A 13238-nucleotide genomic window follows, 5' to 3' on the forward strand; every position below is an offset into this window, starting at 1 on the left:
GATTGGGCTGTTCGTCTTCTTTCTCTAACCCTGCTGGGAGAGCTAAAGAGTTGACAACTGAACAAGAAATACGTATTACACAGCTCACCAGTTTAATACAAGTTATTTATATACAACTGTGTATGTGTGTGTGTGTGTGTGTGTGTGTGTGAGTGAATTTCAATACTTTATTGAATATATCTCTGATGTAGTCACTAACAACCTGAGAGATACTGTCCATTCAATAAGGACTTGTGAACCTGGAGTAGATGGCCACTACCGTAATTAGTTATAGTATTTATTATAAGATGGTCATAACTATAGCACTGGAAGTCGCCGAAAAATGTTATAGTACTAATTTTGTTAGTTCTTATTCAATATTTGTAAGAACAAAATTGCTGATATAATGGGGACTAATGGAGTGAAGTGAAAATATTCACTATTTCAGGATTTCCCAAACTGGGGTTGATCAAAACTAAAACTATCAAATCATAAATGTAAAACTAAATAAACTAAAATAACTACAATCAAAATAAAGCACTTAATAAAGAAGAAAAATAAAAACCGCAGCCATAGACTAGTACTTGTTCACTAGCCTATTGATTAGAAACTGAATATTCCATGATTGTAATAATTTCAACAATGACTATTGTCAATTTAATAATTTGTAATGTCAAAAATAAAGAATAAAAAAGAATGCTAAAATTGATTTTACTAGTGAAAATAGATGCTAGCCAGTACTGTAATATTTACAAAAGCCTAACAAACGTTTCAATGAATGTATTTCAACACTTTGGTACAGCCTAAAGAGATGAATATAGATTCATAAAAGTTGTAAAATGAAGATGAAGGTCAATTCAGGCACTTCTAGACTGGGAAACCACATCGAAGAGCCTCTTTCAAACACAAAAGCAGAAAAATATGCAGGTGAGGTTTTATTTGAATCCGATCCAGTTTCTGGAGTTATTTTGGAAATGACTGGTGCATGATGTAATTGAGACTACATCATTCCAGCTGTCTTGAACTCCAGCAGAGCTTATCTCACCCTTAACCAACACCAGTCCAAAAGACCTCACCGCTGCCACAGTACATGGGAAATGAGTCATGAAGTTCATTGTGTGTGTGTGTCAGAAACGGATGGAAAAGGGGCTGACGTCAGGGAGCTTATATATTTTCACCAGATGTATTCATCATCTTCTGATTAGACTTGAGAAACCACAGTCTACAGCAGACAGCACCAGTGAGTATCTATCAACTAAATCAGAACTTCTAAAACATTACTGGATCCTGAAAGAAAATCATGGATCTGTGGCAGATCAGAATCTGATCTGAGGTAAAGGTCACCCAGTTGAACAGAGATAAAGTGTGTGCATGTGTGTGTGTGTGTGTGTGTGCGTGCGTGCATGTGCAAGTGCATTTTGCACTCTTTGATATTTTATGTTCTCACCCTACATTTCTATGTGCAGTTTATATCTGCATCATTGTTGTCATCTGGATGTAAAATAGCAAATACTTTATAGATTTAAGCATTAAATCATTATTGCAGTGATTGATATGATTCTGGCATGTTGTAAGTTTGACAACAATCCTTTTAACCCTAAGTGATGCAGTGCACAACTTTTTATTTCTAAAGAAAATAATAATAATCATGTCAGATAACATACCCATGTATATATTCAAGAATGAAAATACTAAGGTGAAAATACTTTATTGTGTGTTTTTTTTTTTTTTTCGACAATGTTATGCAAAGTCACAACATTTATTTTTATAAAGAGTTGCATTCATTTTTGGCCAAGATCTTGTATTGACAATGGAAGAGCCGAAACCACTCTGTCAAGTTGACTGCATCCCTAAGTCTTTCAAGAGGTTAAGGTCAGGACTCTGTGGTGGCCAATTCATACATCTAAATGATTCCTCATGTTCACTGAACCACTGCCAGGGTTGAAATAATTGTTGCAAAACATATAACACACCAGAAACATACAGTATTAATCAATGCAATAACAATCCAATCCCTGACTCTTGTATTTGCTCATTTTAATACAAATGGTAACTTATTTTATCTGTCAATGAATGGCATATTTGCCCTTTTTTGGGAGACGAGCAAGCACAGGAGCTCTATGTGAGACAATCTGACAGGTCATATTTTAGAGCACCCATGGGCTCTCTCTGTTGGGAAGATGTGCTCCCTATGAAAAGAGTCAGACACACATGCCCCTTAAAGAGAAGGATTGGTCATATAGTTGATCCTCCTTGAAAATCAGTGGACATGGGTCATGATCCAGGGAATGATTGGGGAAGAGTTTTCTTGGCACGGGTCAGCCACAGGTCCCATGGATGCTCTTTGTGGGGAATGATTGGGCACGGGTGCTCCTTGCAGAGAAAGGGCAGTCATAGGTGCTTCCTTTTGGCCAGAGGCACTAACTGTGTGAAACTGACAGCCATGGGTTATTCCAGGCAACCCCACGTGGGTATAGGAGGCCATGAAAACATCTGTTCCCTGTGGTGAATCTCTCCCTGAGGTAAACTGGTGACCACAAATGATGCCTCTTAGTAAACGGCAACCATGGGAGAAGGTGATCCCTATGTGACACCGGTGTATTCTGTATTCGGTATTCTGTATGATTTTTTAGCTTGTTTCCTCATGGGTTCCAAAAATGTCCCCACAAGTTAAACATTTACTGGTACTATCCTTGTGAGGACATTTTGTTTCCCACATAATGTAGAGAATACAAGGTCCCACTAAAATTTATTTTTACAAATATATATTTTTCAGTTGAAACCAGTTACACAGATTAACGCATACATTTAGCTGTGAGTGTTACGTGTGTGTGTGATCTCATATCTGTAGTATGTGTAAACACCGAGTCCTTTGTATTAAATGTCCTTGTAAGGCAGATGACAAACACTAGGTGTGACAGAAGTTAAACAATGACCTGTAAACTGTGTTTGTGGTTAGCAACATCTGAATCCATGCATGTGAAGAGGCACGGAGGGAAGTTTTCAGACAGACAGATGGATGGACGGACGGACGGACAGAGACAGATATATAGATAGATACATAGATAGATAGACAGATATAATTTCTTTGAACCCAGGAAAAATGAAAACCACACTAACAGTTGCGCACAAACAACGAACCTGCAATGTGGGGCTGTGTATTTTTCTTTTTTTTACAAAGGGAAATAACAGTTTTTGTGCTGACATACTGTTTGCAGCAGTTGTCAAAACACACACTCAGAAGCGAGACAAAAGGTCATTATCTGTTCATGTGCGCCATCTACACACAGAACGATGAATTACATTTAGTAACGACAGCGACCAGTAGAGGTCAGCGTAGACCTGATAGTATTATGGGGTTTGTTTTGTAAAATGGGAAAAAATTAAATATAAATCACCTTAGTGCATACTTACATTCTGAGTTAGTGGACTAGCAATGAACTACAATGAATCACTGCATATGACATTACTAAAAACTACAGTTTAATACTTTGGATGAACGTGCTTTATGTTGTATCTGGTACTATATTATGTGTTTTAGCTTTACTGAAACATTGTATTGACTGATACAGGGTCTCTTGATCACTGATTTGAACAAATAATTGCAAACAAAGAGCTTTTTTTTTTTTTTTTTACCTTAAATGTTCCTGTGTTTGATCAGGAGCTTCGATGTTTGAAGTGGAAGATGACTGTATAAAAATTAACGTGAGGGACAAGAAAAATAGGATAGATGATCAATGGAATAAAGGAGAGGATGAAAGTAGACAAAATGACATGACTCATCCCTAATTTCGGTATTTCCATTATACTCTCCAATGATTAAAGGCCATGGGCTACATCGGTGTATTTTGAGATGACCTGTACATGAAACCCTGCCTACACAGCACACTCCTTTTTCCTTTGTTTAATTGCAGACAGATGATGTTTTCACACTTCATTAACTATATGCTAAATGAAATAGAGCTTGTGTAAGTTGCATCTGCGTTAGCTATAACACATGAGAAAGGACAGATGCCGTGAATAATCCTCCAGGGCCCTTGAACGCCTGCCGTAAGAACATCCAGAACCCAAAACAGACCCCTCCATCACCGACTGCTTATGTTCCCTCAGACCTTGACATTTGTATTCATCACCTGTTTCTCACACAGTTTGTCCTCGTCAAGTGAACCTGAATTAAAATTGTCAAACAGTGCAGCTTGTTGAGAAGAGGTGTGCAATTATTTTGGTTGAACGTATGGTTTTTGCCTTTCGAACGATAGAAAGGAGGGAACCAAGCCATATCTAGAGACAAAGTCAGCGAAGGGGGCAAAGACATTTTCTTTTTATAATGAGAGTACAGTGTGCTATAGACGTGTGATAATATCAAAAACATCAAATAAATCACTGCTGATTATTTTAGAGACCGGTGCAGTAGAAACTGTAGAAGCTTAACTGATGATCCATCACAACTCCTAGGTTTCTGGCTGTCCTCGAAGGAGTAATGGTTGATGAGCCCAGCTGAATAGAGAAGTTGTGATGAAGCAATGGATTAGCTGGAATCACCAGGAGTTCTGTCTTCGTAAGGTTAAGCTGAAGGTGATGGTCATTCATCCAGCTAGAAATGTCACTCAGACAGGCTGAAATGCGAGCAGCTACCGTCGGGTGATCTGGTTGGAATTAGAAGTAGAGTTGGGTGTCATCAGCGTAGCAGTGATAAGAAAAGCCATGCTTCTGAATGACAGATCCTAATGATGTCATATAGATGGAGAAGAGAAGTGGTCCAAGTACTGAGCCTTGAGGAACCCCAATACGTAGTTATTTGGAACATTTAGAGCACCTAATATACCTAAATAAGTAAATAAACCTTAATTTTAATAACAAATACTGTGCTATATAATCTGGAATTGTGAAAGCTTGAATAATGTTAATTTGCCACTCTAAAGATCCATGCAATGCATTCTTTTTGTCCCTAAGAAGTCCTCCACCATTATTATAAGGCATGTTCCTGATCTAGTAGAGCATCTGTCCGTTTCTTCACAACTGCAAGCCGTTTCAATGAATATCATACGATGTCCTGGGTTTCCCTGTTAAAATATACATGACCCTGTGACCCTTCTGCCACACTTCAGCTCGATTCTATTAGAGGATATAAGTGCATGTGTGTATGAAGTGGTATCCACTAATGACATTATGGAAACATTAGGCTTTAAATAAACAAAACATGACGCAGATGAATTCAGTCATCCAGTAATGAGATTTACAGGAGGCCTGTAAGGCAGAACGGCAGGTCTTCTGTCTGCTGAGGGTGTTGGGTAACATACAGCACCTGCTGCTCCTAATGACTGCAATCTGGATTGACATTAAAGCCATATAGAGTACATTATGTCATTTATTCAAACAGGGAAAATTACTAGATACAAAGGCAATGTGTTAAACATGCAGAATTGTATTATTAGGGGGGTGAATGCATATGTTTTGTCCTTGCTGAACACTTTTTCCATGCATGTTTATTTGTACTTGTATGTAGTACCTGTGCCTTCCTTTAGGGGACAGGTGAACAGGACAAATATATATGAACACCCCCTTCAATTTAACAGGTTTATATATTCCAGTAATTCCAGAGAAAACTTAATGTGGCATACAATGACATATACAAGTTTCTTGCAGCAGTTTGATGAGGGTGCTCTTCTGAACAATACCTTTGTGCCCAAAACGAAGAACTCGACTGGCCTACAGAAGACTAGACCTGGCCTCACTGATACTATATTGTGTCTGAATGGAAGTGAATCTCTTCACCTATACTGTTCAAAAGATTGTAGTTGATTCGATTTGGTTAGAAGTCACTTATGCTCACCAAGGCTGCTTGTTTGATCCTTCAAAAATCATTCAATGTTACAGCCTCTTCTTAATTCCTGTTAAAAATTTAAAATAGGTGCTACTCTGACTAATGTCTATATGTTCGTATGATTCAGTGCTCAAGAAACAGTTCTTCTTATCAGCAATGTTGAAAATAGTTGTGCTGCTTATATTTATGGAATCCATAAATCATTTACTTCTGGATTTTAATGCTCTTATTGTAATCTAATGCACCCTTGATGAATTAAAGTATATATATAAAAAAATACTGATCCCAAATGTTTTCTTGAGGAATCAGTATCACTTTTAATTGCTTGTTTAATGCATGCTCTGACGGTTGAGGTACAGGAACTTTCCTTATGTATTACCAAATACAAATCTTGACGTCACTTGTGTTATTTCACTTCTTGTTAAACAGGTGGACTTAAAACTTTGACCAGAAGGTTTAACATTTTTAAATTGTACCTGAACTGGAGTCATAAAGATTTCACAAAACGTGACAGTGGATTAAGCCTATTGCCACAATTGTGAGAAGTGCCTAATACACACAAACTATATTACAGACAAAAACAATAGAAAACTGATGGGAATCAGAAAAGATGTATGACAGCACTGTCAAAAGTGAAATGATGTAGTGGTTTGTTTTCTCCCTGTCGGTTCAATCTGTTTCCCTTCTGATTGTTTTCTTGCCTACAGCTGAACCTGCGCAACCACAATCCAGTAAACTTGTAGAAACCTGTTTCCACTTTCTCTCAAATTCAGGTCATGTGTTTTAAAAAATAGAAATAAAATACAAATAATGGATTATATGATGTGTCCTCACTGTCCATGTTTAAGATTAGATACAAAGAAGCCAATTTAATTGAATCACATTTCAGGGAATACTACTGTCTGTATGTACAATAGGCTACTGTCATTCAATTAAATCACTAAAATATATATATTTTTTATACGTTTAGTTCATCCAATATCCGGAAGCATTTCAGAGTGTTGTGAAATTTGTTTGGTCACATTAGAGTGTTACATTTCTTCGGTCTGCACAAACGAACAGCTGCGATTCTAAACAAATAACTCGCAACATTCTGAACGTAACCGCTTTAAAACTGGTAAATTAATTAATTATAACATGTTTTCAAGTACTATCCCTATTAAATGTATCCATTTTTTAATAGATGTTTATAAATATACACTTTTTAAATTAAAAAAGAAATAAATACATAGTTTCTAAGATTGAAGACAATGTCGGACTTGCGTTTGTAAATTTACACCGCGAGAGACGCGACGCTCGCTTAAAGTCTTTGATTGGTCGACTGCCTGGCGACGTCACATTCCATTTGGAACATTGAAAAACGCGACGCGCTAGTTTGCAGCAACTGTAGATGGGAGCGTCATCATCACTCGCGCGCAGGTCAGGTTTCACTAAATGAACCGCGGCTCCTCGCGCAGGCAGGCCCACGGTAACGACAATGGCGACTGGAAAAATCACTCACCTTTCCCGCTTCCTTTAAATATTACCGCGGAAAACGCCCTGGAAACATGGCCTGTGAGTAATATCAGTGTGTTGGTGGTGAAGTGCGCGCGTCACGGCAGCTTTAATAATAAAGGATTGAAGATGGCGGAGTTTTCTCCGGTGCTGCCTCCGCTGCGGGACGATGGAGGAGGAGGCGGACGGTACGGACAGCCGCTATTCCCCAAATCCCGGTGCGCTTCGGAGTCGGACAGTGAACTGTTTCAGAGTTTGGCCCGCACAAAGACGCGCTCGTACGGCAGCACCGCGAGCGTCACTGCGCCGTTAGGAGAGAAATACACAGAACACCGTGTAACGGATGGGGACACACTGCAGGGTATAGCGCTCAAATATGGTGTTACGGTAAGAATATGAGCCACACATTAATATAATCACACACACATACAAGGATCCACGGCCTAGTCATTTCTCCACATGCTCAACATTGTTGCACGTGCCTTTTGGGCATCATATTTGGCCAAATTTTTTCTCCCAACATTATAAACAGCCATTTTTGGGGCCTTTGTCGTTGTTTGACATGTTTCAAAACCTAGTTAACTCTTTAAAAAAAATCCTATGAGATCCCCACGCCGTCTACACTGGATGCGTCAAAGTGCATTTGTCAACTTGTCGGTAGCGCGAGCGCGTCAGAAATACAACGCGGCATCGTTTTCCATAGCAACGCCTCTTTATATAAGTGTCCGATCAGCTTTCTGTAGCACAGCTGCCGAGGAAAACAATAGCAAGCATTTAGACACGATGAAGCATGATATGCCTTTTCTTTTTCTAGAAAAATGAAAATGAATGCCTTTCGTTTGCTGATTGGCTGCGGTTGGTTTTAATGGCTAATTTCTGTTTATTCAAGTTTATTCAACACTCAAATATAGCCTGATTTATATGAACGTGGCTTTCACAATCAAATGTCATATGAATGTCATGAGGCATTCAATGACATTTTTAAATGATAAGGGCTAACCTGAGCTGTTATATATGGGTTAAAACATGCTTTTAAACTATGTACAGGTGCTGGGCATATAATTAGAATATCATCAAAAAAGTTGATTTATTTTTAAAATTCCTTTCTAAAAAATTACACTTGTATATTATTTTCATTCATTACACACAGACTGATATATTTCAATTATTTATTTATTTATTTTAATTTTGATAATTATAACTGACAACATGGTATTTGTTGGTCAAGAAACATTATTATTATTATTATTATTATTATCATTATCTGTTGCATAGGCTGTGTCCCAAAAATGCTGTGACTGATAATCCACATTTTGAGCAGTCTAGACAACTTACTTTGATACACCAATGATGTCCATGTTGGGACTTTGTACAAATATAAGATATGATTGCTTATGATGCCCACATGATGAAACTCGAGATAAATGTTAACTCAATGATCCATAATACCAAACGTCCAGCCATTACTGAGTGTGTTGAGAAAGATTTGGAGATCGAATGGATTTGTAAATGGAATTGTCTGGAGTCATTTAAGGAAATCACATATTTCATTATAACCTAGTTCTTGATCTCTAAACAAATATTTGCTCATGTAGTTTGATTAGTTACATTAGACACACACGACACGGGTAATGTAGATCAAGCAAACACTGGATATATTCATGTTTCTTGCAAATAAGTAAATTTTTGATGTTTTCGTATGTTCATATTTGTCCTTTATTTTGCACAGATGGAGCAAATTAAAAGAGTCAATAAACTGTTCAGCAATGACTGCATATTCCTGCGAAACACACTCAATATTCCTGTTAAGTCAGAAAAACGCTCCCTCTTTAACGGACTGTCTCTGGAGTCGCCTGACAGCGAGGGAAGCATGCCGCAGGAGTCGCCGTGCTTGAGTCAGGACATGGACGCTCCATCACCCCCGCCAGAACCAGCCGCCCCGGAGCCCAACACCCGACCCGTGCAAGCAGAAGAGCTGTCAGCTAAAGACTACTTACACCGGCTGGACTTACAAATCAAACAGTCCAAACAAGCCGCCCGCAAACTGAAAGAGGATTGTGGGAGGTAAATGAACCTTTGACCTGCATGATCTTCTCTTTTATTTTAATAATCCTACTGACCTCCTTAATAACGATGAACAGAAGCTTTGTACCAAACCTTAGAAAACTGCAAAAAATGCAGGTTAAGATAATTATAATCATTAATCATTGGTTTCCAGAAAAACGTTAAGCAAAGCAACTTACATAGATAACTATACATAAATGCAATCTCATTTCTAAATGAAGGTGATTCACATGCATGTATTTGCCTGCATTCAGTTCAATGCATTAAATCAGTGCTGCAGATCTTTATGAAGTGAAATATCAGCTTCAGTGTTACTAAGGTGATGACTAAGGTTGCTGGTCGATAAATAATATAACGAAGGCAACATCTGTGGTATTATTTTATCTGTAAAAGTTAACAGTGACAGTCAAAAGAGAGCTTGAATATCACTTATAAAACTTGAATTATCAGGATCTGTATCTGCCGATCATAATGCAGATTTTTGTAATTGTTATTTTTATTTATTGTAAGCATTCGATTTTTTTTATGTTCAAAAGCTTACATCTTTTAATTTGTTCACTTTAAGCGGTGTAAAATTTATTAAAATTACTTATAACTTTACGACAACAGAAAGTCCATTATTTTATTGTTTTACTTGAGTGCAATAAATATTTTGGTTGAAAAAATTAGAAGCGTGTGAGAGAATCGTGATCTCAATTCCCATGGGAAAAATCGGGATTCACATTTTAGCAAGAATCTTGGAGCCACTGCTGGGGTAAGAAAGAAATCTGTCCATCAGATCCATCAATCTGAAATACTGCAATTTTAGATTCAACTGAATCAGTCGGCCAGATTTGTTTGCGCGCACATCTAGTGGCTAAAGCAGCAGTGTTTAGAGAGAGGCCCTTATGTCCTCCCTCTAGTTTTAGGACAACAAATGTTGTTTGTCATATATTCTTAGACAAACATACACTTAACATTTTTCTCAGAGTGAAACCAGTCAGGGTTGAATTTCCCAAAATCATTGTCAAAAAGGACATAAAAGCACCATATAAGTAGTCCATGTGAGTCTTGAACTATATTCCAAATCTTTTGAACAATAGCTTTTGAAAAGGACAGAATAAAATTGCAGTATCCAAATCATAGTTTAATTTCAGCGTTTAATTCTTCTGGAGGTTCCTCATGCATTTCTGGTAGTTGAGTTAGTGTTGAGTGCTTCTCGTTCTGTCGTGAGACACACAGGCACCAATTGTGTTTGCTGCCTTTGCTGTTATGATTTATATCATGACAGAATTATTTTGATAATTGGGTGAACCATTACTGGAATTCATTTCCTGTAATGTGTTCTCTCCTCGTTCGTTTGATAATTGAGAAGTGATTGATGGAAATGTTCCCTCAGTCTGTGTATGATATACGAGCTGCGTAAATAATCATGAAGCTCTGGAAAGGAACTAACAAACCCTCAGTACATATGCGCTTAATCATGCTTCACCTACACACTCGCACTGAAACGCCAGCGTCCTTTACACGCACAGAGCAAACAGAAGTGATGTTTTAGTTATATCAATGCTGCGACTGAGTCATGGAAATGATCGATGGCCAGCGGTGATCAGCAGTTGTTGTTTCTCCACATACACTCCCAGGAAATGTCAATCCAAAATCTTCATTTCGGAAACATTTATTGACCGGCGAACATGCCGGTTTCAGTTTAAACAAATTTCCTGTTTGGGGATTACAGGAAGTCAAACAAGGCTAGAGTAAACGTTTCCCTGTTTGGGGGAGACAACTGACCCTGCAAGGGTTCTTTGAACAGATAGTCCACCCAAAAATTTAAATTCAGCCATTGATTCACCCTCATGTCATTTCAAACCTATTTGACTGACTTTCTTCAGTGGAACATAAAAGATGATGTTTTGAATGTTGGTAACCAAACAATTTCAGTTCCTATTCACTTCCATTGCATAGAAAAAAAAAAAAAATCAAAAATAAGTTAACTAGATGAACTCTTTCTGCAGTCGAGGCCACCACCTCCATCCCGGAGCCTGCCATTTTCCCAGACCTTCACACAAGTCTGGTTGCGTGGGCATTCTTGCTTCCAAAGCACTTCGATGCAGCTCAAGTTCCTTAAGGGGAACATCTCAGGTTACGCATGTAACCATGGCTCCCCGAAAGGAACGAGAAGCTGCATCTCAGTACCATATACTTCTAGCATCCTTGAGAAGTTTTCCTAAGAATTGTACTCTTCTGTATTCTGCACCATTTGGCAAATCGTCGTAAATCATACAAGTGCTCCATGCATACAAAAATGTAACTTTTACACATGGTGCAGAGTATACATACTGCACACTTAAGTGAGCTCTGGGTCACAACCCATGACTGCAAAGTGGACAGAATGAAATTGATGTAAAATACAACTAGAGCTGCATGATTAATGTTAAAATGAAAGAGTAATGGTGTGATTATGAAATCGGAGAGGCTGCTATTGAATGTCAAAAATGTGTGCACGCAGAGTGAAATGCTTATTACTTCTTTGTATTACAATAGTAATATTTCTTGTTCTAAAATGTATTAATTAATGAAAATCATTATATCAAATTGCTCAAAAATAGTGTGAATGTGACCTATGACCTTTTGAGGTTTGAGTTGAAAACCCACGTTAGTATTTCAGTCCTAGATGAACTGTTCACACACACACACACACACACATGCTTAGAAGAAACCTTTTTAATTTATTTACTATTTTGATATTCTGTACAGATTCACTTACCAACAAAATGGCCTCAGAATTTCTACAGTGTTTGATTCCAGAAAGAGCTTTTCAATTATTATGCAAAACAATTTCTGCATTTTATTCCCAAATCACAATGTTTATTGCAGTGCAGATATGAACAAAATTAAGCTTATTTCTAACGTTCGGCGTTTTTAAATCTTATCTTTCATTAGATAAAAAAAGTCTAAAAAGTCTAGAGTCTAAAAGAAGAAAACCCATCAATTATTTTTTTTAAATTTAATTTTAAAGTTGAATGTTTGCTATTGACTATATAGGAACAGTTTAAGTTTATATCTTACGTGATTGACAAAAAACATTTACAGTAATATTTAAAATACATTTTCAGTTCTTTGAAGCCTCATATGAAAGTGACACATTTGCTATATATTCAGCAGTTTTTTTTAAAACATTGTTCGTATGTGTTTAATTTCAGAGAGGAAGATGACCCAGCAAACTCAGCCTCATCATATCAGGAGATCTGACGTACTCTTCATCTGTTCACCTGCAGCGTGTTCATCCTTTTCTTTTTACACTACTGTTACCAAAACTGTAACACCGGACCACATGCCATACTCTTGTGCTGAAGCTCCATCATTGCCGCCTTCAGCAGTATTATAGAGGTTTTATTTCTGATTTTTAGCATCATTGATCCTTCACATACGGTCATTTCACATAACCGTAAAGAAGCTACAGCTGAGTTTGTCTTCTTTAGGAAGAGCAATAGCCGTCCACATGTAGATCAGAAAATTTTAACCTCTGCTCAGATGAAACCCTGTTTCTGCAGTCTGTCCAGTGACACAACTTATTAGATAAAACATCACAGATTCTGTGTGGCTGCCTTCTGATTTTAATTTTTTCATTTTTTGTTCTGTTTGTTTATTAAAGCTTTATGTGTGGGGTTGAAAGGGATAAATTATACTGTTTTAGAGTGAATGTTGTGTTTTTGTGTGTTTGGGTTTAATAAAAATATTTTACTGTGCAGTTTGATTTGGATTATGCAGAATAAATGCTTCTGTTAACTGAGAGCTTCTTGTCTTGTGGATTAAAGATCTGCAACAAAGTTTTTGGGTTATTTTAGGATGTATCTCACCACAGAAGCTTTAACTAACACACGAGGCGGTAGAGATC

At 37.5% G+C, this 13238-nt stretch overlaps 1 protein-coding gene across 1 annotated transcript; it reads left to right on the plus strand.

Annotated features, from left to right (window-relative positions):
* Window positions 1–7146: 7146 nt before the first annotated feature.
* LOC127933827 (lysM and putative peptidoglycan-binding domain-containing protein 2) lies at window positions 7147–13133 on the plus strand. Its single transcript, XM_052530843.1, has 3 exons — window positions 7147–7684; window positions 9027–9361; window positions 12544–13133. The coding sequence occupies exons 1-3, from the start codon at window positions 7238–7240 to the stop codon at window positions 12590–12592; spliced, it is 831 nt and encodes a 276-aa protein (XP_052386803.1). The 5' UTR covers window positions 7147–7237; the 3' UTR covers window positions 12593–13133.
* The last annotated feature ends 105 nt before the right edge of the window (window positions 13134–13238 follow it).

Source organism: Carassius gibelio, chromosome A18 (genome assembly GCF_023724105.1).
Source record: "Carassius gibelio isolate Cgi1373 ecotype wild population from Czech Republic chromosome A18, carGib1.2-hapl.c, whole genome shotgun sequence".
Taxonomy (NCBI): domain Eukaryota; kingdom Metazoa; phylum Chordata; class Actinopteri; order Cypriniformes; family Cyprinidae; genus Carassius; species Carassius gibelio.